Here is a 24,124-nt window from a genome sequence, read left to right as displayed (position 1 = left end):
GATCTAACCATGTGCTTTGAACCTTAAAAACAAAGGAAGTAGGGGAGGCTCGGACCATGAGGGACATGGCAGCCGGACCATGAGGGACATGGCAGCCGGACCATGTGGACATGGCAGCCGGACCATGAGAAATGGCAGCCGGACCATGAGGGGCATGGCAGCCGGACCATGAGGGACATGGCAGCCGGACCATGAGAAATGGCAGCCGGACCATGAGAAATGGTAGGGGAGCTTCCAGTGGTCCTTTGTTTGAGGGGGGGATTGTTGGGTTGCAAGGGTGCAAACATAGTCCCACATCTAAAGTACATGGAAAAGATCATGGGGTTAAAAGGATGGAAAGTATCTTCATTGGCATGAGGCCTTTTGGGGAGAGCCCAAGAACAAAACCATGAGGGCTTAGGCCCAAAGTGGACAATATCATGCCATTGTGGAGATATGGACATTCTTTAGATCCAACAGAACGCGCCGTCTACAGAGAGGCCAGAAACATATCCTTAGGTCTGTTCTTCGACTTATTGAACACTTCCAACTGAAAAAGATGAAATCAACAAACCAATGTTACTCTAAAAACCTCAGAGGCTAAAGAATGAAAGAAAAAGTTGAACGAAGAAAAACCATAAAAAGAGAAGCAAGCTAATTTTAGGTAAAAACTCCTAAAGGACTCACCTTTTGGCTCTCTTAGGATCAACGACGGCGAGCTCCGCAAGCTGCTCCTGCGTCATAGCCTTCTTCCCCTCCATCACTTCTCCAAACGCCGGTTCCCTCTTCAGCGACACCGCCGACGACGATCCATCGACCGAACCGCTATGCCTATGCTTCGGATTCGCCCCCGCGACGTCCTCGCCGACCTTTCTCTCCTCGCCGGTGGCGTTAGGCAAGCCGGTGGCGTTCGCACGGGCGCTCCGCGAGACGATCCCGGCGTGGCGGGCAGCGCGGCGTGCTGCGGATCTCGCTCGACCAATTTGTGTCGAGCGTCCGTCAAGGAGACGATCCGTCCGTTGTGTTTCCGCCCGACGGGGATAGATTTTGACGGAAAAATCATCCGCGGACGGATGAAAGTTCCTTTCTTTCCTACAGGTAAACGAGGGATGCATGGATGCAAAGGAAATTTTTCCACGGTTTCTCTTTCCGCACCTCCAAGTAAACTAGGCATTAGAGCAGGTCTATATGAGGATCCTCACAAAGGAATGATTGGACTTGGTATGAGGTCTTTTGGGTAAAATATAAAAATAAAACTCATGAGAATGTGGGTCCAAAGTAGTCAATATCATACCGTTTTAGAGATAAATGTGAATTCCATCAGATTTAACAGTAGTATCAAAACAGGTATATGTAGTACGAATTATAAGATGGAGATATCTATAGTGATACAAAACCTTTTGGACAAAGTTTAAAAATAAAATTATGAGGATTTGAATTAAAAGTGAATAATATTATATTATTTTAGAGATATATATAGATTTTATGAGTTTTAATAAGTTTGTGCTCATCATCAGAAAGTCCCCAGCTGTGAGTATAGTTTCTAATGAACGAAAACATCAGAAAGTTAAGAAACGTAGGACATTCCCTAACTGTGAGTATAGTTTCTAATGAACGAAATGGCACATGGCCGTTGTATGTGCTTCTCGAGTATTCTGAATTGGTTTCTAAGACTAACTGAGGGGCCGCAAACATACAAGATGGCCATTCATTTGGTTGTTGCATGTTGGCGGTTTATTGACCTGGGAAGTTGCTTCCTTCTCCTTGGATACTGGAGCCTCCTGTTTACATTAAAAGATGCTAATGAGCATGTTTATCATTATAAAAAAAAAAATTCTTATAACGAGCAGCTATTGTTAATGAAGTAAGATTTGTTATAAGTTTTTAATAGATAAAGGTTGAATCTTAGTAAAGTCGATATAATATCCTATTTCGTAATGATCATGATCATGAAATGGACTTCGTAAAGCTATTGAGGATGATAAATTTCATCCTTTTGTTGCAGTTATAGCAAGTTTCATTCATTTGCTTTATATATATTTTTTTCAATTAATACGGATCGATTAATTTTAAAATGATCTCATCCTGTAAAAAAATTTTCATTGATTATCAAGTCGGCGATTATAGGCTCGGCCCAGTCTGATCGTCATCGTTTTCGGATCCATTTTTTTTATTTTAAAAAATGTTCTTATACGACGTCATTCTAACAAGTTCATCTTTGTGATTCCATTAAATTCGTACGAAAAATTATTATTTCGCCACAACAAAGCGTGAGAGAGAGAGGAGACCGTCGAGCAGTTCGAAGTTTGAACACTTCGGAAGGATTTTTAGATTTGTTTTCGTTTTTATTATTTCTTTCATTGTTGTTTTGTTCGATCGGAGGGGGTTCTGAATCAGTAATTCACACTCGATCCGTCGCTATCAAGTCGGTGACCGGAGCCCGTTCCAGTTCCTTCTTCACTCTGCCCTCCCTCGCTTCATCGATTGCGGCCTCCGGCGATTCCAGAAAGCTTCCGCTTCCTCTTCGATTAGGGCAGCTATCGGCCACTCCGCCTGACGCATTCCTTCTCGAGATGCCTCTCCGCAAGCTCCCGATTCGGCGGAGAAATTCTCAGTAACAGTTCGAATTTAGTGACCTCTTTTCCGTTCTCTCTTTGGAACCCTATTGCTCAAGATTACATCTAGTCTATTTTCTGTCATAAATTCTGATTTGGGTAATTTGGAATAGTTCATCTCAAAATTTGACCGTTTTTCTATGAATGATCATGGTGCAAGATGAAAGAAACAAAGATCTTAGTCAATGATTAGTGTTACAGGTTGTTGTTTCACTGTTTGTGCTAAATAATTGTCTATCTTTATACAGACACTTGATGGAAGTGTAGGGTTTGATGTCTCACCAAACGAAGTGTTGGAACTAAGTTGATGGAATTACACTGGAGAGTAGCCTTGGCTTGTATTAGTGGGATTCTGTTGATCCAGCTCACAACTTGTGGTTAGTCTAAGTTTGTCGTCAATTGCAAGAGTTATGGGGTGATTCAATTCATCCTTTGTTTTTGGTCTTGGGTTGATGTGCCACTAAATTTGGTTGCCTATTGTTTGTTCACAGAGAGTCCATTGGCTCAACAGGACAGTCTAAAGTGGACGTGCATTTGCGATGCTGATCCTCTTGAAAATGCTCCTGCATTTAATTCCTCCTCTTGCAGTTGCATTTATGGTATGTGCAGCCTATGCAAGACTTTCTAATTAAACTATGTGTTTGCATTTATGGTTTGTGAAATCTATTCAAGACTTTCTAATAAAACTAGAAATTGGTTGATTCTATTCACACTATTAACTGGATTATAGATAGGCTTTGAATCATTACTGCTGACAATATCCAAAGAATAGAAAGGCAACCAGCTTGAGTGGATATAAGTTTAACATGTGGTTTCCATGTCACATGCAATTTTAGATTCCATTCACTTCTCGTGCTAATAGGTTTCTTGAGGCAGATTTGTCTTGTATTTATGGCAAGAAGGGATTCATGGTTCATACATAAAATCAAAACATCTATAGAATCAACTGTGTTATATATTAGATTGATGGGGATTTGTTCCAAACTCCAGAACAAATTCCTATTGAAATGTCTGGATCAATCAGTTTGTTTGTTTGATGAATAAAGTAATAGTAGGAGCATGTGTATTTCTATACTTTTCAAGATAAACACGACAAGCAACAAAATTGTTGATTTCAAGAGCTTAAAAGTTCTATGTGTTTTTACTGCAAAAGAATGTCATTTTAATTATTAAGTTTTGCACTGACAGGAGGTACAGATAGAATGACATGGAATTGCTCTCGTGCAACACTTGACCGTCAAGTCCCTCAGAACATTCTTCATAACACTAATTTCTCTTCCTGCAATTGCACCTTAGGTAACTTTTCTCATCTGTCCAATTAAAATTCTCTCTGCTGCAGCTTAAAGATAACTCAAACTGAAATTCACTCAATGGATAATATTTGGGAAGAAATAACCAACACCAAACAGTTGACACGATCACAGCTTGACGAAGCTGATAATTTGTGAGAACAGATATTTAATAGTATGTTATCTTAATACATTTAGTTCGCTTAATTTTATATTAGGAATTAAAATCCTTATTATCTTTGGCTTATGTAATTATATTGCTTCTTCTGTGTCTTATATAGATCTGGCAGGAACACCTGCAGTCTCAAACAAACATCTCTCTAAGAAAGCTCTTTTGATCATTGTACTTCTGTGTGCTGTATTTGCAACTGTTGCATTGCTGGCTTTGTCTACGTACTGTTTCTGTTGCAACAATAGACTTCCCTTGCAACTATCACAAATTCCATCAGTAAAGGATATGAGTTATAACAGTTCAGCAAACTTGATAAGTCATCGATCTGGTCAATTTCAGCCATGTCAAAGCAAAACATGTTTCTTCCTCAAACCTATCTCAGGTAAAGTGTAAACTTTCACTTAATTCCCCATTTGGAACACTAGTACAAAATTATTCATCCAGTTCATTGGTTATGGTTCTTCCTTAGCTTCTTGCGATTAGAGACCTGCTGGAAGTCAAGTTCTGTTAATCTCTTGTCAACAACCTAATTATTCTCGCATGCATATAGAGCAAAGTTAATTTAATCAATTCTACAAAATGCCCCACTAAATTCACAATAGTGACTGATCGATAGGACATTTATTTCCACATATTTTTTACTGTACATTTACAACTATACTGAGATATTAAAAAAGAAACAAGAAATTATAATTAAGATAATTAAAAATGAGCTAAGAGATCTAAATATTACTGTATAATGATAAATAGAGTCTAATGGGGATAAGATCCATGTAATAGTTGGGGCTGACATGGCTTGTTGTCATGACTCGCCCAAATGTTAGAAGTGATTCATTAAATTTCTTTGGCCCAATCATTAGCTTAAATAGCTTAACCCCCAAGTTAAAATTAATATATGATCCTCCTTCATTAGTCAACAACTCTCCATGTAGTGTAAGTTAGGGCATCACAGTCACACCGCAACAAGAGATATTGGACTGAAACGTTGCCAAATTTGCTTGTCAACTGTTACATTCTCCCTATAAAAGAGCCCATTAATTTTTTTTAGACTCAACCACTAGTCCAAAAGGATTAAATCCAAGCTAAAATGCATAATCCTGAGCTAATAGTAGTTCACTCTTGTATATATAAACTCTCATGATTAATCCACAACTCTTCACGTGGGGACTTTTTAAAGAAGAAAGGGGAGGCCAAAAGGCCTATCCAATTGTAAATAAGCTAAATACATGCTAGGATAGCAGGGGCACAACAACATATCACTTAAAATCACCAATGGGGTATGGTGGGGAGGACCAAACTAGTGCAATAGGACCAATTAGCCATTAGTCATTGCGGTGGGAGACCAAAAGAAGATGCCTAGACAAGCAAAAATGAACAGTTCAAGGAATCGAGGGGGTCAACAGCCAACCATCATCCAACTTCTCGGAGTCCCTAGGCAGCCCAATGTAACAACAGGGAGTGAACGACCTTGTAGCTTGATCGCCAATTGACTTGGTGGTTGAGATTCAGTTGGCAAGATGAGTGCTAGAATGCAGGGTTGTAAGGCAAGATTTGTAGGAGTAGAGAACTATTGGTGAAGCAATCATCAAGGCATGGAGCTATGAACACTGCCTGGAAGGAGTGCAAACTTCCATGTCAGCCTAAACTAGGGCATTGATGTGTTGTTGATTAAGATAATCCGAAGCCACCTCTTTTGCTAGCAAAGTTCACTTCGAAATGTCACTTATCATTTCAGTTTCAATGTGTTTTTGCTCTTGCACCTAACTACTGGCTTGTCACTGATGGGAAAATTTTCTATGTTGCAGAAATCATACAAAAACTTCCTTTCATGTTTGGAAGTGGAAAGGGAACTTTATCCAGTGTAGTTATCCAATTTTCCTATGTCGAACTGGAGCAAGCAAGTAAAGGATTCTCAAATGATAACCTCATAGGGATTGGAGGGAGCAGCAATGTCTATCGTGGCGAGTTAAAGGATGGAAGAATGGTTGCTATAAAGAAATTAAGACCATTACGAGGGTCAGAAATTGATCCTGAGTTTTTACATGAGGTATTGTTTGAATACAGTTTTATATTTCCTAGTACTGGCCAGTGATCTAATCATATTAGTGATGGTGTAATAAATTGCAGAATTTATTATTATTATATTCATTATAGATTTTGGCATCTAGTTGTGTTGGTGATCAAAGTTGATGCAGCATGTGTATCCCCTAAAACTCAGACTCTTGACTAATAAGGATCAACCTGTTTTCAAATCGTCAATAAAACCAGTTCTATATAAAATAAATGTCCTAGCTTATCTCTAAAAATCTCTTACAATCTCTTTTTTTTTAAATATTTTTTCACATGTAGCAAATTGGGGAATGAAAGTCACTGATAGTTGGTGTCGATTTCTCATTTTTAATTTTTGCAACCTTCTTTGTACAGATTGAACTCATATTGAGGTTCAACCATTGTCATGTGGTGCTTTTGCTTGGGTACTGTATAGAAAACCAAGGAAGGCAATTAGAGAGGCTCTTGGTATTTGAGTATATGTCCAATGGGAACTTGAGAGACAGTTTAGATACAAAACAAGGGAAAGAAGCAATGGACTGGGAAACACGTGTGCAAATTGCATTAGGTGCTGCAAAGGGTTTGGAATATCTTCATGAAGCAGCTGCTCCCAGGATTCTGCATAGAGACATCAAAAGCACCAACATTCTTTTGGATGACAATTATAGGGCTAAGGTGAGCAAGTTTCCTTGCACTACCAAACATGGTTAGCTTTTTTTTTCCTCAGCTTGATTTCCTTTTTAATGAAGATATTCAGCATTGTGAGACAGAGCTCAATGACATAAAAAATCCATTTAATCAAATCCAAACTGAATTTGTTTCTTCATGCAGTTACCATTATGTATGCAAAATAAATATCCAATTGATTCATCATTGCTGAAATGTTGTTGGACTTAAATTTTTCATGCTTGCTTTATTTTCATTGGTCATACAACTTTCAGTTCTGTTTGATGTTTGAATGGACAATTTTCTCTCATCTTGCAGATAACTGATCTTGGTATGGCTAAACAACTAATGACAGATGATCTTACTAGTTCTTCCAGTTCTCCTGCAAGAATGCTAGGGACATTTGGGTATTTCGCACCGGAGTATGCCATCGTTGGAAAAGCATCGCAAAAGTCAGATGTATTTAGCTTTGGAGTGGTTATTCTTGAGTTGATCACTGGTCGCAGACCTATTTTTAAAGCTACAAATAAAGGAGAAGATAGCCTTGTGATATGGGTAAGTTTCTCAAGCATCATACACCATTCTATTTTTAGAATTTGAGCATATTTAGCATTAAACAAGCTTTACTTGTCAAGTTTTTCCATTGGTGAATTCTGAGTTCTCTTTTTCCTGAGTTTGGGAGATCCTAGTCCCAGTCCATAAATAAAAACACATATATTCCTGGCTGTTATAGATTGAAATAACCGAGTAGGTTAACATTTCTGATAATTGTCCTTGTTGCACAGTAAAAGCATTGGATTGTTTTAGTTGCACATGTTGGAGAGACAACATTGTAAGATCAAAAGGGGACTAGGTTTTGATTAACAACGTGAAAAAGCAAGTAGGTCAACTTACCAGTTATTGCAATCATGGCATGGTAAATGCATTGTCTTCTTTACTTGTCAAGTTTTTCCATTGGTGAATTCTGAGCTCTCTTTTTCCTGAGCTTGGGAGATCCTAGTCCCATTCCATAAATTAAAACACAGATATTCCTAGCTGTTATAGATTGAAATAACCGAGTAGATTAGCATTTCTGGTAATTGTCCTTGTTGCACAGTAAAAGCATTGGATTGTTTTGGTTGCACATATTGGAGAAACAACATTGTAAGATCAAAAGGGGACTAGGTTTTTATTAACAATGTAAATAAGAGCAAGTAGGTCAACTTACCAGTTATTGCTATCATGGCATGGTAAATGCATCGTCTTACTTTAGTCGAGCATTTTGAGAACCAACTTCGTGAGATTTAAAGGACTCAATTATCATCAATGAAAATGCAAGTCATTTTTGATCTTATATATGACTGCAGGCAACAAGTCGTCTTCGGGATAGTAAACTAGTTGTCTCTGAGCTACCGGACCCAGTCCTAAGAGGAAAGTTCCCTGAAGAAGAAATGCAAATAATGGCTCATTTAGCAAGAGAATGCTTGCAATGGGATCCAGATTCAAGACCAACGATGAGTGAAGTTGTTCAGATTCTTTTAACAATTGCTCCTGGAAAATCTAGAAAGAGAAATATGCTGACAAGTCTTCAGTGGGTAAATAATTCACTTTCTTCGTTATCTAACATGTGTTTGGAAACTCTTGCTACGTATGAATACACCGTCTTTCACAATTCACAATTCATGCATTCTTCTTTCCTTATGTGATGCAACTATTTTCCTCATACAAACAAAATTCAGCTACTTATTATATTTTATACATTATTGCTTTACGAGCATCGATCTTTTTTGTCAATATATATTCTCTTAGTTTTAGAGATTTAGGAATCCACATAGGCATATTAATGCAACACAACAAACCATCAAAATTATCTGCTACTATTTGATGCAACGCTAGAGAAACAATATCACAGAGAAAGTAAACAATCTCATAAAGAACAACTAAAACACATGAAGAGGAAATATTATTACGCAAAAGATGATTAATATGAGAGATTGAGTTCTAGGAGTCAAAAGATCATTGGAGTCTTTAATATTACCCAAAAATTATTTCTTTCATTGAATGGTTGGAGTCTTTATTTTGTACGCAAAAGATAATTAATAAAAGACTCCAACCATTACCTAGAAGGACTCAATCAAAGTAGGAAATAAACCACATTATAAACTAGGAATTGAATCAAGTTAAATTAAACTTCTACCAAACTTCTATACAATTTTAAATAGGATTATTATTAACCATTAAAAGATATATTCTTGTGAACACACATAGAGATCCAGTTTGTTTCTGATTCATCTCATTTCTGCATGACTGAATCATAATATTCTGAAATAGTTGTATGATCAAGTTGAAGGCATATATCGATTATACATAGACCAACACACTGGTTGAACCTATTGTGCAGGGTAGATTGGTTGAATTAGATCAAACATATTGTGAGCTAAACAAGTCAAAGAAAATATTTCATTTAGAGATATTTTATCATATGAAAAACTATTTCCTATTTATTCCTTATAATATCTCTATGCACCAAACTCAAGAAACTCTGTTCCATGAACCAAATTAAGAAGTTGATTTATTCCATTTCCTTTCTTAGGAATAGTTATTTCCTTCCATTGCATCCCATGAACCAAACTAAACTCAAAAGAAAGGGGAGAAAATTATCTTGCTTCACATAATTTTGTTTTGCATCTCTACAGAGTTCATACGCCCCCAGCACCAGGGAATCCAGCCTATTTCAAAGTACAGCAGTTACAATTGGAGGACATGAACCAAGTGGAGTGAGCTCTGCTCGATCGCATCCTCCCTGTTCCTTGTCGATACCAATTGAACAACTGCACTTGTGCAGAGAGCACCAAATAGAGTTGGAGATAGAGCATACTGATAGACTGATACCGTCGAGATCAAACTCGTGGAGTCGGAGGTCTTCGGAAGACGACGAAATTGTGGACTTGTTCAAGCCTTGTTTTGAGTACTTTACACTGGCAAATATGGCACCTTCCTCCCTGTTCCATGTTGAAACAGTTGGATGAAACTTGTGCAACATATACCAAATGAAGTTGGAGGCACAATGAGATTATGGATCGCAGCTGAAAGAACCAATCCGTCCCTCCAATCATAGGAGTTGAAACTAGCAATAGGAATGATTTTTTTTTTCTGTTCTTAGATGTCCTACGATAATTTTTTATTTGTTTGGGGAAAGGTTTAGAATGAGGCATTCCTGTTTAAAGTCATTGAAGGGAATATTGTTATTTTTTATTAATATCAAAAGGGTGCCGCATTACATTGTACACATTGTATTTCTCTTTATCTAGATGGATTAATTTTTAAAAAAAATACTTTAAGTCGTTTTAAAAATTATGGAATAAAAAACAATAAAATTTCTTCTCAAATGCCAAACTAAAGAGTACCAATTATTTTGTTATTATTGTTTATATTTTACTATAGTTTTACTAATAGTTTGCTTTGGAAATTAAGTATTATATTATAAGGAACATTTTGATTTAAATGCATACCTAATTATTTGATTTAAAGTAGGGATGTAAACGAGCCAAGCTGCTTACGAGCTATTCGAGTCTCGGTTCGAAAAAAAGTTCGTTTGAGTTCATTCGATTAAGTTAACGAGTCGAGCTCAAGCCTGATTTCGAGCTTGAAAATATTATCGAGCTGAGCTCAAGCTTAACAGTATTTGGTTCGTGAGCTCACGAACATGTTCGTTTAAAGGTTCACGAACGTGTTCGCGAACATGTTCGTTTAAAGGTTCACGAACGTGTTTGTTAAGAAACTCGCATATATATATATATATATATATATATATATAACGAGCCAAACTCGAACTAAGCTCGTTTAATTTTTAAACGAGCTATTTTCGAACCGAGCTCGAACTAAACTCGTTTAACTTTAAACGAGCCTTTTTCGAACCGAGCTCGAACCATTCGCGAACTATTTAACTTCATTATGAGCCAAGCTCGAGCTTAAGAATTAAAGCTCGAATCGAACTCGAACCAAACTCGAGTTTAGAAAAAACGAACCGAGCTCGAGCTCGAGCCTCTTACTGTTCGGCTCAGCTCGGTTCGATTACACCCTTAATTTAAAGCCATTTTTAGAATAAATGTTATTATTTTTTATAATTTAGATATTTAATTCATCAAATTAATTTTAAAAACAATCAATTTGATCTTAAAAAAATGTTTTATTATTGTATCGTAGCATGAGGAGACATAGATGTGATCGCTTATGAAAAAGTTGATGAATTTACATAAATGAAACAATATGTGTATATGGAGATAACAAAACATAATCTTTGGGGTATAGCCTAGTTAATTACAACGGAGTAAAATTGTTGAAGTGATATTTGATTTAAGTATATCCTCCGAGATAATGAAGGAAAAGAAAGTTCATTTTGTCCATTTTGAGAAGACGAAAAAGAATTAAAATTGATTTACAGATAGATTTTGTTTTTCTTAAAAAAAAAAGTTATGCAAGAAACAATAAAGTATCTTGGGATGTATTTTTTTTTTTCAATATAGAAAGATAAAGTACATTTATAGAAGGGAAAGGAAGGAGAGAGGAGAAGGGTCAATTAGTAAAATAAAGAAAGATATATTACATTTATATAAAAAAGCTCAACACACAGAAATTTACTTTACTTTATTCTTCGCCCCCATTTCTTTCTCTCCTCCCCCTTTCTCTCTCTTCCTCCTCTCGTCGCCCTCCCTCCCTCTTCTTCAAACCCTAGCCTTCGATCCCTGCAGCGCGCGTTTCCTCCCGGCGGCAGGTAACCGATTGACCTTTGTCAAGGCCTAGGTTTGATCGAGGGCCACCGGAGGCGGTCTCCATCAATAAATTCGACGAAAAGGGGGCGGCAACTCACGGCAAACCACCGCGGCGAGGATGAGCGCGCAGAAGAGGCGGACCTTCAAGATCGAAGCGTTCAAGCACCGGGTGGAGATCGATCCCAAGTACGCCGAACGGACATGGAAGGTGCTGGAGCATGCCATCCACGAGATTTACAACCACAACGCAAGCGGCCTCAGCTTTGAGGAGCTGTACAGGTTCAGCGATCTCGTTACTTTTTTGGTTCATCCCCTCCATCGGTCTTCTTATCCATTTCGTTAATTATTGTATAGATATATACTTTTTTCCCGCCAGAATGAGATTTTTTGTTTAAAATTGAAACCCGACCTAGGTTATTACTAGAATTCTGGGAAACTGGAAGCTCTCAGATGGTTATATAACACTGGTTTATTGTCACTGTACGCATACCATCGCCATGAAAGTCAGTAGCGAGTTCGTAACATTTGCTGATGAGTACAGAGTGGGGTGAATATCATCCGTTTTAGAGTATTGGTATGCAGCCATTTTTCTCATGATCGTATTCACTCTTAGCCTTCCTTGATTGTCAGTGATATTTTATCAATGGGACGGCCTTAATCAATTAAGCTAGCTGTTGAGTGTACAAGTACGCTTTAGGATTTTCCTGAAAATGAATGAAATTGGTATCACTCGATTTAAGCTTTTTATTTGCTGCAGCAAGTACCTGGGATTCTTTGGCTTAGACGTTGAATTTTTTATTCTACGTCTCTGTTTCATATTACATGTTTTTGCATGTTAGTTATTACCACTTCTAGCTGATTTCAGTGTATGATTTATTCTGTGACATTGTCTAGATCAGAGTTAGGTTGGATCATTTTATTAGAGAAAGTCTAATCCTATTAAAATTTGTGTATGGTTTATTTTGTATTACTGTGTCTAGATCAGACTTTAATCAGGTTGAGTCTTTTTATTAGAGAAAGTCTAACACATATTTTTCCTCTTTAATATACTTAAATTGGATTCTATTTTGTTGGCTCTTAGTTCTTAATTAACATAAATTAGGATCAAAATTAACTTTGCTTAATTTTAATTAATTGATGTATTTTTTTTTTCAGGCCGATATGCCTTGTTCTCGCATTTGGTCCTTTTTGTTTACTCATCATTGTCGGTCCTCTCTATATTTGATATAGTCTGTACTGTCATATGTATGCACATTAAATCATTAACATTTTGTCTGTTTTGGTTTTTGATCATTTTGGATTATTCAGTTATTGTTAATTCACAGTGATTTTGCTTACTGCTGATTATGGGATATGTCATAAGTCATAACATTGTTAAGTAATATTAGATTGATAAATAAGTTGCATATAATCTGAGGGGTAAATGCATGAAACAACAGAAGTGGATTTTCATGTAAAATGAGTTGATTGTCTTGCAAACCAACTCCTGTACATCTCACTATAGACTGTATGAGTGTCACTATTCTTGATGTTACAGACAATATATCCTTAAAACATCAGAAAGGGCATAACTGTTGAAACAGAAACATAGATCACACAAGTTCTATTTAGATTTTTTTTTTTTATCCACCTAATGATGATGTTCAAAGTTCCTTACTGTGGACACATCTGCATAGTCATCTGATTTCTGTGGGCCTATATGAGTGGATTGGTGAGGTTTATTGATTTGCTTTTTTTGTTTCAAGATCTTCCATGGTTTAGAACAAGATAATTTGGTCAATTTGAGGCTTAGCTTATCAGAAAGTTAAAAATCACCACTCATTGTCATCTTATAAACAATGATACATGCATACAGAAAATGCAAAGTCACTAATGGATACCACCAAACAATGTGCAAATTGTGTTTACTAAATAGTTGTTTATTTTCAGTCACTAATGGATACAAACTGTCCACAATACTTTTATATCCACAGGGACAGAGAGAACCCATTGGAAAACAACAGAGTTCTGGGTCTTCTGTAAAACTCCTCACATTCTCTCCTCTCCTTATTTCCTTCATCTTTTAGTGACAATAGGTGAAGACAACTTTAACTTGTATTTTTAGCTATCAATGAAATTACGTTAAACAGCCCAGCATCAGACAATCACTCCGAAAGTGAAACTCACATAACCATTTAACTTATCCAACACTAAACATTACAAAATGGTACTTACAAGGCCTGTAGCTTGTGATAATTGGGTAGATTACCATGTCTGACTAGTCAAACTTCATACATGTTGTAAGTAACATACTTGGAACTTTATACATGAGACCATAAATATGGAACTTGCATGATCTGTCTAATTGATCCCAACACAATCAAATCATAAGGCATCCAAAGAACAAGGCTATGTTAGTATTGTTATTCAAAATCTCAATGTAACCTTGTATAAACAGAATTAAAGCTATATGAATGATTTGAATGTTAGAATAGAGGTACAACTCTAAATAAGTAGTAGCTAAGCTTCTGCAATAAAAGACACATTTTGCCCAGCAACTTGTTAAGTCATTTCACCTAAAAACATTGAAATATAAATTAATTTTACCAAAGAAAGACAATAGTTAAAGCTGTACTTGTAACTATTAATTTAAACTGTTTTCTTGCAAGTGATAATATTTTGGAAATCAGTATAGATGTTTCTCTAATATTTAATACTGAATGCATTTTACATATGCACTATATGGTGCATACCATTTAGATATGTATTTTAAGACCTTGAGACCGATGGTTATGAAATTATGGTTTGGTGTTATTGGCAGTATATAGCTACGTGTGAGTTTGTAGCGCCTTATGCGGTCAGCTCGGTAATATTATATTAGAGTTTGCAATATCATCAATCGAAGGGCAATAAATTATATATTTTGTCACATGATTTAGCTTACTCCGTTTCATATTATTTTACATTTTCTTTTTTAACTTTTCATTTCATTTTTTAATATCTTGAGCCAAAATGTTGATCCATCTTCTCATCAAATGAAAATGGTCCATTTCTTATTTCTTAACTTGTCCAAGTTCTTTACAAATGTTCATCAGTATAAAAAAGGTGGTCATTGGCTACTAGAATTATGTCCATTTGATTATCTTTATGTGTCTCCCTTTGTGCTTTTATTCATTTGAATTTTATGAAGCACATGCCCAATTGACATGGAAGCATGACTAAAATATATCTATTAAATCTACACTCACCCTTGATATGTCAATCCAACTTAAATAATAACTCCACCTTTAGTTGGTTATCAACATGGAAAATGCTTAGACTAATAACAATCATGCCAGATTGGCATGGAAAACATGGCTATTAAAGCTTTGGTCATCCTTTATATCATATCATCATCAAGCCATTTTTTGTCCCACCTATTTGGGGTTGCCTTACACTCAATCCTTCAGCTGCCAGTCCAATTTAAATCTTTACTCCATCATGAATATATTGATTTTAGTTCATCAAAAAGACACTATGTGTGTGCTAAATATTACTACATGATCAATTGGTTTTGGCACTATTACTATTTCCTTAGACATTTTGTTATGACATGGTGTAAATTCCCTTCAAGAGAATTTGAGGGGACACGTCTTTTATTTTATTTCTCTCATGTCAAGTTTTTGGTTCCTTGACTTCAGGAATGCTTACAATATGGTGCTCCACAAGTACGGAGAAAAACTTTACTCTGGACTTGTAACCACTATGACAGGGCACCTAAAGGAAATTGCAAAATCAATAGAAGATGCTCAAGGAAGTTTATTTCTAGAGGAGCTCGACAGAAAGTGGGGAGAGCACAATAAGGCATTGCAGATGATCCGTGACATAATGATGTACATGGATAGGACATTTGTACCCTCTAGCGGCAGGACACCTGTTCATGATCTTGGGTTGAATCTCTGGAGAGATAACATCATTCATTCCAGTAAAATTCAGTCCAGGTTACTGGATACACTCCTTGACCTTATACACAGGGAGAGAAAAGGTGAGGTAATTAACCGAGGACTTATGAGGAATATAACAAAAATGTTGATGGACCTTGGACCTGTGTACCAAGAAGATTTTGAGAAGCCATTTTTAGAAGTTTCTGCTAGTTTTTACAGTGGTGAGTCCCAGCAACTCATAGAATGCTGTGATTGTGGTGAGTACCTGAGGAAAGCTGAGAAACGACTCAGCGAAGAAACAGAAAGGGTCTCCCACTACCTAGACAGTGCAAGTGAAGTGAAAATAACTAGTGTAGTAGAGGGGGAGATGATTGCCAACCACATGCAGAGACTGGTTCACATGGAGAATTCTGGTCTTGTGAATATGCTTGTAGATGACAAGTATGAAGATTTGGCAAGGATGTACAGTTTGTTTCACCGTGTCACTGATGGGCTTTCAACAATTAGAGATGTAATGACTGCCCACCTACGAGAAACTGGAAGGCAGTTAGTTAGTGACCCTGAAAAATTAAAGGATCCAGTGGACTTTGTTCAACATCTGTTGGATGAGAAGGATAAATATGATATGATCATCAGCAAATCATTTAACAATGACAAAACCTTCCAAAATGCTTTGAACTCTTCATTCGAATACTTCATCAACCTGAACAACCGGTCCCCTGAGTTCATTTCCCTTTATGTTGACGATAAGCTCCGTAAAGGGCTGAAAGGCGTAACTGAAGAGGATGTGGAGGTTGTGTTGGACAAAGTGATGATGTTGTTCCGCTATTTGCAGGAGAAGGACGTATTTGAGAAGTACTACAAACAACATTTGGCAAAGAGGCTTCTTTCTGGAAAAACCGTCTCTGATGATGTGGAAAGAAGTATGATCGTTAAGCTCAAGACAGAATGTGGATATCAGTTTACTTCAAAATTGGAAGGCATGTTTACCGACATGAAGACATCTGTGGATACTTTGCAAGGGTTCTATGCAAGTCAACATGCTGAGATTGGAGATGGCCCGACCCTCGCCGTGCAAGTTCTCACGACTGGTTCATGGCCGACACAGCCTAGTCCACCCTGCAATCTTCCACCTGAAATTATTGGCATATGTGAGAAGTTCCGAACATATTATCTTGGAACTCATACTGGGCGGAGATTGACATGGCAAACAAATATGGGCACAGCAGACATCAAAGCAACATTTGGCAAGGGCCAGAAGCACGAGCTGAATGTTTCAACCTACCAAATGTGTATTCTCATGTTGTTCAATTCTGTGGAACGGTTGTCATACAAAGAAATTGAGCAGGCCACAGAAATCCCAGCTTCTGATCTGAAGCGCTGTCTTCAATCTCTCGCTTGTGTCAAAGGTAAGAATGTCCTCCGCAAGGAGCCGATGAGCAAAGACATAGCCGAAGATGATGCTTTCTACTTCAATGACAAGTTCACATGCAAGTTCATCAAGGTAAAGATAGGTACTGTGGCCGCGCAAAAGGAGTCAGAGCCTGAGAAGCAGGAGACGCGCCAAAGAGTCGAAGAAGACCGAAAACCTCAGATCGAAGCTGCAATCGTGAGGATTATGAAATCCAGAAGGGTGTTAGATCATAATACGATAGTAACTGAAGTCACTTCACAACTGCAATCTCGATTCCTGCCAAACCCAGTGGTGATAAAGAAAAGAATCGAGTCTCTCATCGAGCGAGAGTTCTTAGAAAGGGATAAAGCAGACAGGAAACTGTACCGCTATCTTGCTTGAATGCCGCATGGGCTTCTCGGCAATTCACATCTTGCTACTACTGTGTTTGATATTATTCAGTATCAAAATTCCTGTCGATGTTTTCCTCATGAACTCATGTCGATACTTTCTGTTATAGGTTTATGTAACTTCATTTGTCTGATCTACTGCAAAATTTTCTGATTTCTGCTCTTCTCTGGTTTTCTTTTCCCTCATGATCATAATCTGCATTTGTTTTGGACCACAAAGTTGAGTATATTTTTCGTAGCTCTCGACTAACTCTTGGGCGTTATTCTTACCACACTCACAGAGATGATTATTATTAAATTATTATTTATATTATTATTAAATTATTATTTATATTATTATTAAATTATTATTTTATATTGACACATGGGCGATTTGTTTGTTTGTTTTTTTTTAAAAAAAAGTTCTGTCGCAATAAGATTAAATTAAAATGCTGTTAGACCGTTAGTTAGGAATGCACTCATCCTCGGAACTCCTTCTGTCGGTGTCCAAAGTTATCGCGTGAAAACCACCACGAAGTGTCGCCTATTTGTCAGATCTGGTCGATTCCATCGCCCATCGATCGCTAGCCACTTCGGGCATGGCCGGAATCCGCCCCGCCCGCCCCTCCGCCAACTTCCGCGCCTTCTTCTCCTACAAGGTCTTTGCCTCCGCCCTCTTCACCCTCCTCTTCCTTGCCGCCCTCTCCGCCTTCCTCTCCTCCCCTTCATCCCCCTCCCGCTATTCGCCCACCTCCGCTCTCCGCGGTCGATTCCTCGCCTCCGACCCCATCCGCGCCCGCGTCGACCTGATCTACCGCCAGGCCGCCGACCACTCCGTCCTCGCCACCGCCTACGCCGCCTACGCCCGCCGCCTTAAACTCGACTCCTCCCGCCAGCTCCGCGTCTTCGAGGGCCTCGCCGATTCCCTCTCTGACCTCTCCCTCCGACTCGAAGGCACCGTCTTCGACGATGAGGACGCACTGCGCACCATCGAGAAGGAGGCCAAGGACCGCGTCAAGTTCGCCCGCCAGCTCGTTGCGGAGTCCAAGGAGGCATTCGATACCCAGATCAAGATCCAGAAGCTTCGCGATACCATTTTTGCCGTCCGCGAGCAGCTCCACCGAGCCAAGAAGCTCGGAGCCCTCGCTGGTTCTATCGCCGCGGGATCCACGCCCAAGAGCCTCCACTGCCTCGCCATGCGCCTCATGGAGGAGAGGATCGCCCATCCCGAGACATACCGCCACGCTGCTGCGGCTGCCCCGGCCGATCCCGAACTCTACCACTACGCCATCTTATCCGACAATGTCATCGCCGTCTCTGTAGTGGTCAACTCCGCCATCAAGAATGCGAAGGAGCCCTGGAAGCACGTTTTCCACGTCATCACCGACCCCATGTACCTGGCCGCTATGCAGGTCTGGTTCGTTCGCCGGCCGGCCACTGGCGGTGCCAAGGTGGAGGTGAGGTCTGTCGCCGAGTTTAGGTTCTGGAACGCCTCCTATTCGCCGGTTGTGAGGATGCTGGAGGGTGGGCGGCGGGACCTGTCGGTGCTCCATTACCTGAGGTTCTACCTGCCACAAATGTTCCCTAAGCTGAGACGGATCGTTCTCCTGGAGGATGATGTGGTGGTGCAGAAGGATCTGGCAGGCCTCTGGAGTGTCGATCTGGATGGGATGGTGAACGGCGCTGTGGAAACGTGCTTCGGGGGTTTCAAGAGGTATAACAGGTATTTGAACTTCTCAAATCCTCTAGTTCAGAAACGGTTCAGCTCGCGGGCGTGTGCTTGGGCCTATGGAGTTAACGTCTTCGACCTTGATGCCTGGAGAAGGGAGAAATGCACTGAGCAATTCCACGAGTACCAGATCCTGGTGAGAATTCCTTCCTTTGAGTGTTTCTGCACAGCATCATACTGTTATTATTTGAATTTAATTGGTTCCTTCTTTTTGCTCCTATTAGAACCCTTTTGTCCGCGTGTGGCTCTGATGCACTATATAGCCTTTTCCCTTCTTGCTATAGTTGAGATCAAACTTAGATATTATTTATCTTATTGTGTTTCCGATTGCTCACTTTTGTACTTATCTTAGCAATTCATAGATCATATAAATTTGATTATGGTACTGAAAAAACACCAATTTACTTGCTGGAATATGATTTTTTTCTGCAATAAATTAGAAATTGTATGGCCTTCATTCTTGTCCATCTTATCTAATTATCACATATCAGTTGACTTTGCATAACTCCCAGCTCCTTGAATGATTAAATCTTTGTTTGATCTTTCTCTACTTCTACAACATTTAAGGTTCAACACTTCTTTATGATTTTAGATAATGTACAACATTCAAGGAGACAGTTGGACCACCTTGATATCACTTTTCCAATAAGAATATTAGTTCTTCTCTTATCCTTGGAGTATGTACCACTTGATGTGTACTTGTTTGTTAGCACGAAGGCTGACTATTGAATTAAGGTCGATTCAACAAATTGATATTCGATTGAGATGGTTGAAGAAGCTTCAAATCTCTCAAGTTTTAGACGAGTTTCTTATTAGAGAATTAATGTTGCTCTACCAAATTTGAACACTAGCACTGCAACTCCTCACATGTGCAACATAAGTGGCTTGGCTATCTCTAGCATTCATGTTCTAGGTGGCCTCTACATCTTTGAGAGCATCTCTTCTCATATTCACTCTCCATTCTTGAAATGTGTAGTGAGGCTTGCATCACCTGGACATTGTTATCCAACCCTCATATTCTTCATACATAGGCTTGCTTGGCACCTGGACATTTTTAGTTTCCGATTTTAGCTTCTTTAATCTTCATGTCTTGCTCCCACATCCTCCTCCGTCAACTAGTTTCTTCTTCCCTAAGGTTTTTATCTCATCCTAATCTCTTATTCTTTTCAACCAACAATAACTGTAAAGAGGAATAGTGTGAGGAAAAAAGAGCAGAGGGAGGAGGAGATTAGTGAACAAGAAACAGATTGGATTGGGGAAGAGGAAGAAGAAGAAGCATGTGTGGAAAATGAAGAAGGCATAGTAAAATGGAGAAGATCGAGAATATTTTATAAGTTTGTTTCACCTTGTAACTTGCATCATATTGCTTAACATGCCTAACACACTGATGGAATGCTTGAAATTGGATCCTCAGTCTGTCTGTCCCCATGCTTCCAGGCGCTAAGGTTAAAATTTTCAAATCTTTTGTTGAACTATGATAAATAGATAGCACCTTTTAGAGCTTATGCTCAATCAAATCTTTAAAAAGACACTATAAAGACCATATGAACATGAAATGGTTTTGCTGTACCGAACAATTGTTGCACAAATAATGTCATAACAGTTTTCATATATCTTGTTATACTCTATTACATGTTTGGTTCTTTCATAAATGCATCTTTTCTATTGCAAGGAGACCCAGAGAGGTAATATGAGTCAACTCGTCCTTGTAGTCCCACATGGTTAAGTAAGATTCTTGGTCATGCTTGAGTATCAATTTACTCTCCAGCTAAGTTTAATGCCATTTGGGAAGGGTTTGATTGGACTTCCTTAGGCATCAACTTGATATCCAGTTAGTCCCTCACCCTGGCAATGCTGGACTAAGGGATCATAAGAGAGTAATGAGATCCACCTCCTCCATTTAATCCCATATGGTTGTCATAAGTAGTGAAGTCCTGGGTGTCCTTGTATCAAGGGACTATTTGGCTAAGTGCCTTAACATCCTAAGTTGGATTGAGCCTCCTTGTGCTTCTACAGAGATGATCCTATCGGCAGTATTTTTGATATGTTGAATTGTGAACCTAAAACCACATGTTATGACCTCTAGAATGAGTTGTGGGATATAATGATTTGTCTTATTCAAATTAACTCAATATAGTTGTTACATGCTGTTTCCATGCTCTTTTATTTTCCATGTTTCAAGATATAAGAATGTAAAATCATAATAAGACGCCTATAACTATCTTTTATGATCATAGGGAAAACTTTGTTAATTATGACAAATCTATTTTTAGTTAGCGAAGAATTCCTTTTACTGTGATTTTTTTTTTCAGTTAACAACAGGCATATTTTTTGTTCTTTTTTGTTTTGTTTGTTTACAGAAACTGTATGACAATATTGTTCCTCTAGCTTATTGCCCAGGTGGTTTATGCATTTGTTATCCGAATTGAATTCTTAGACTGAATTTACTTGGGCAGAAAGACAGTAGTAGGGAGCGGCAAAGTGGCACAAAGATGTATATTTGATTCCTGATGGAGCATATGCAACTTTGTGGCTCTTTTCCTCCCCCTCCTCTTATCAGTTTCCACCCAGTAAACCAGCCTGTGAACTATAAGCCAATTTTAACACATGTTTCGAATGAATACCTGTATTGGAATTTGTATTAATGCTCACTATGACAGAATGAGGATGGAACTCTTTGGGATCAAGCATCAGTTCTTCCAGCAGGACTAGCCACCTTCTACACTACAACAAAACCACTGGATAAGACATGGCATGTTCTAGGTCTCGGTTACAACCCTAGCATAAGTCTTGACGAGATTCAGAATGCAGCGGTCATTCATTTCGATGGTAACATGAAACCATGGCTAGATGTGGCCCTAAACCAATACAAGCATCTCTGGACAAAGTACGTCGACAGTGAAATGGATTTTCTCCAACTTTGCAACTTTGGCCTTTAATCAAAGATGATTCGGAGAACTGATCTAGAGTTGGTACTCAGAAAGGTGCAAGTTATTATAGCATTTACCAATGTTTTCTTTTCTTTTTGTCTCTTCCACTTTGTAGATTTATATATATCTCATAGCTCCTTTCTATTGGCATTGATATGTATAACCTCAGGTATGAGTAACTACTTATGCCAACAGGCAATAAGTTTGTTTTATTATTATTATTATGCTTTGAAAATGTCAAATTTTTTCCTCCTATTTTTAAAAGCATACTGCTGTAATACGTATTGTTCACTAACAATTCTGTTGGTTTCTTACAGTGAAGAACTGTTCGTGCCAGAATAACTATTTTCTGGACAACAAGGTCAGCATTGTATATATGTATAATTTTATTTTCTTATTTTCGGGAAGTAAGTGTTAGAATAATACACGTGTTTATTTTTATGTAAATATATTTTTATAAATATTTACTGTGGTATATTAAACATAAAAAAACTCATTTGTTAGATTAACGTTTTAATTAAATTATAAAATGGTCGAGCTCCATAAAAAAGTGAGATTTAAGTTATTCTTTATATTATGTCAAATCTATAGGATGGTAATTTAAAAATACTTTTTTTTAAAAAAAACATAAACACCAGTAGTTTAGAAGTGTTTGTGTATGAATTTGATCGGTCATGTAAGTTAGAAAATAAATTATAAATAATAAAAAGTAAAAATAATGTGAATATTTAATATAAATTTATATAGTTTGGAGTTTTGCTTCTACAAGACTATCTATTAATTTATTGGGTGAATCATTTTTAAAAATTCACTAATAAATTTCGTTTATTGGTATAAGTATTTCTTTATGGAATAAATATAAATTGGAAAAATCAAATAAAATCAAACAATAAAAATGAAGGATCTGTCTGCTCTCAGAAGACCACTGTAAACACTCCTGCCCAAGCGATCGAGGAGAAGGAAGATGGTCTTCACGGCGCTTCCTAGCGTAGAGAAGGCCGATGAGGGCCATGGCAACGCCGTAGAAGCGATCGAGGAGAAGGAAGATGACGACCGTGGCAACGCCGTCAAAGCGATCGAGCTAGGAGAAAGAGGATGGAATTACTTTATTCGCTGCACGGACTCTCCTCTCTCCGAAGAACAGAAACCACCACCGCGAGCTGTTGTTGCTGTCGTAGAAGAGAAAGCAGAGACGAAGAGGCCGGCAAGAAACCTGGAAAGTAGTGTCGGTCTAGCTCAGAAAATGGCAAGATCCACCTTAGAAGACTACTCCATGACCAAACCAAGCCATCGAAGCCACAGACAACATTCACATGCAGAGCATCAACCAGCCGATGAGCCTCGCAATCATCAGGAAGGACCGGCGGCTTCGATCTAATCTGTTAGCGGCAATGCGCAAGCTCCGCGAAGGCTACCCACCAATCGAGCCGATACCGAAGAAGTACTGGTGCATGGAAGAATTAAGACCTCTCCAGTTCAGGATCTCGGGAACTCGATCGGTTGCCATAATAAATTCCTGCGTTCTATAAGCTAGCAATCAAGCTGCGAGATAGGCGCGCTAATTTTCTGCTTCACCTGCTTGCCCATTTCACAGCAGCTGTAGAAGGTAGTCATACGCAAGTTTTGATGAATACACAAATCATCACCATTCAATCAAAATCCTAAAAATATATTAAAAATTTTTTTTGACTAAAGTTTAAAAATAAAATAATAAAAATTTGAAGGGCTCCACACTAAATTAGTTCTATGTCCGACTGGTTCTAGACTTGATTGAATTCACAGTGCTCCGAAAGGGACTAACTCCCTAGTCGGTTCAGTTCACTGAAAATCAATACTCCTACTCAAGTAGTTCCGTTCCATTAACTTAATGGATCTTCATCCTAACCCTCTATATCTCTTTTTAATCAAAGCACCCTGATCTCCATCCTAATCTTCTATCTGTTCTAGTCAGGGCATCCCTAATTTTCATCCTAACGTAGAAGTCAGGTATCAGATAATTCATACGAAGATGATCTCAAATAGAAACATATAACAAATTAATTAGCTAGCTACTTAGTTTCTGTTTCTTGATTTGTTTTCTTTTCTTTTCTTTAGAACATCGTACACTTGATATTATTTTTCATCAAGAATATATTCTTAATAACCTCATTTGTAATTCATAAGATTAATTCCACAAGCAAATTAAGAAACATTGACATTCATTATGAAGAAGCATGGAAGAAGCTCCACAACAAAGTTTATTCAGAGGCAACATTAATCC

The 24,124-nt window shown here is 38.2% G+C and overlaps 3 protein-coding genes across 5 annotated transcripts; all 3 read left to right on the top strand.

The window, feature by feature from the left end:
- The first annotated feature begins 2,271 nt into the window (after positions 1-2,271).
- On the top strand, positions 2,272-10,038 carry LOC141840440 (receptor-like serine/threonine-protein kinase NCRK). 2 transcript variants are annotated; one of them, XM_074728422.1, is made up of 10 exons: positions 2,272-2,593; positions 2,843-2,971; positions 3,086-3,193; positions 3,783-3,890; positions 4,165-4,437; positions 5,861-6,102; positions 6,480-6,779; positions 7,089-7,325; positions 8,117-8,344; positions 9,446-10,038. In XM_074728422.1, the coding sequence occupies exons 2-10, from the start codon at positions 2,902-2,904 to the stop codon at positions 9,776-9,778; spliced, it is 1,899 nt and encodes a 632-aa protein (XP_074584523.1). In that variant the 5' UTR covers positions 2,272-2,593; positions 2,843-2,901; the 3' UTR covers positions 9,779-10,038. The 2 variants fall into 2 exon arrangements, with proteins under 2 accessions (XP_074584523.1, XP_074584524.1); XM_074728423.1 differs by having other exon boundaries at positions 2,272-2,599.
- Positions 10,039-11,412: 1,374 nt separating this feature from the next.
- LOC141840687 (cullin-3A-like) lies at positions 11,413-17,358 on the top strand. The gene is made up of 2 exons (XM_074728737.1): positions 11,413-11,800; positions 15,181-17,358. Exons 1-2 carry the CDS (start codon positions 11,640-11,642, stop codon positions 17,216-17,218), a joined length of 2,199 nt encoding a protein of 732 aa, XP_074584838.1. The 5' UTR covers positions 11,413-11,639; the 3' UTR covers positions 17,219-17,358.
- Positions 17,359-17,701: 343 nt separating this feature from the next.
- Positions 17,702-22,288, top strand: LOC141840967 (putative galacturonosyltransferase 9). 2 transcript variants are annotated; one of them, XM_074729079.1, is made up of 3 exons: positions 17,702-19,070; positions 21,595-21,918; positions 22,182-22,288. In XM_074729079.1, exons 1-2 carry the CDS (start codon positions 17,805-17,807, stop codon positions 21,871-21,873), a joined length of 1,545 nt encoding a protein of 514 aa, XP_074585180.1. In that variant the 5' UTR covers positions 17,702-17,804; the 3' UTR covers positions 21,874-21,918; positions 22,182-22,288. The 2 variants fall into 2 exon arrangements, with proteins under 2 accessions (XP_074585180.1, XP_074585179.1); XM_074729078.1 differs by lacking the exon at positions 22,182-22,288 and having other exon boundaries at positions 21,595-22,119.
- The last annotated feature ends 1,836 nt before the right edge of the window (positions 22,289-24,124 follow it).

The sequence above is a fragment of the Curcuma longa genome, chromosome 11 (assembly GCF_044706935.1).
Source record: "Curcuma longa cultivar G26 ecotype Majalengka, Jawa Barat chromosome 11, ITB_CL_G26_1.1, whole genome shotgun sequence".
Classification (NCBI taxonomy): Eukaryota; Viridiplantae; Streptophyta; class Magnoliopsida; order Zingiberales; family Zingiberaceae; genus Curcuma; species Curcuma longa.
Note: the sequence above shows the minus strand (reverse complement) of the source record. Positions and strands in the feature narration are given on the sequence as shown.

Coding starts and splice junctions, on each gene's coding strand:
- LOC141840440 (XM_074728422.1), top strand. CDS start 2,902: ATGGAATTACACTGGAGAGTAGCCTTGGCTTGTATTAGTGGGATTCTG. Junction 7,326..8,116: donor AAGATAGCCTTGTGATATGG/GTAAGTTTCTCA, acceptor ATATGACTGCAG/GCAACAAGTCGTCTTCGGGA. Junction 8,345..9,445: donor TGCTGACAAGTCTTCAGTGG/GTAAATAATTCA, acceptor GCATCTCTACAG/AGTTCATACGCCCCCAGCAC.
- LOC141840687 (XM_074728737.1), top strand. CDS start 11,640: ATGAGCGCGCAGAAGAGGCGGACCTTCAAGATCGAAGCGTTCAAGCAC. Junction 11,801..15,180: donor AGCTTTGAGGAGCTGTACAG/GTTCAGCGATCT, acceptor CCTTGACTTCAG/GAATGCTTACAATATGGTGC.
- LOC141840967 (XM_074729079.1), top strand. CDS start 17,805: ATGGCCGGAATCCGCCCCGCCCGCCCCTCCGCCAACTTCCGCGCCTTC. Junction 19,071..21,594: donor TCCACGAGTACCAGATCCTG/GTGAGAATTCCT, acceptor TCACTATGACAG/AATGAGGATGGAACTCTTTG.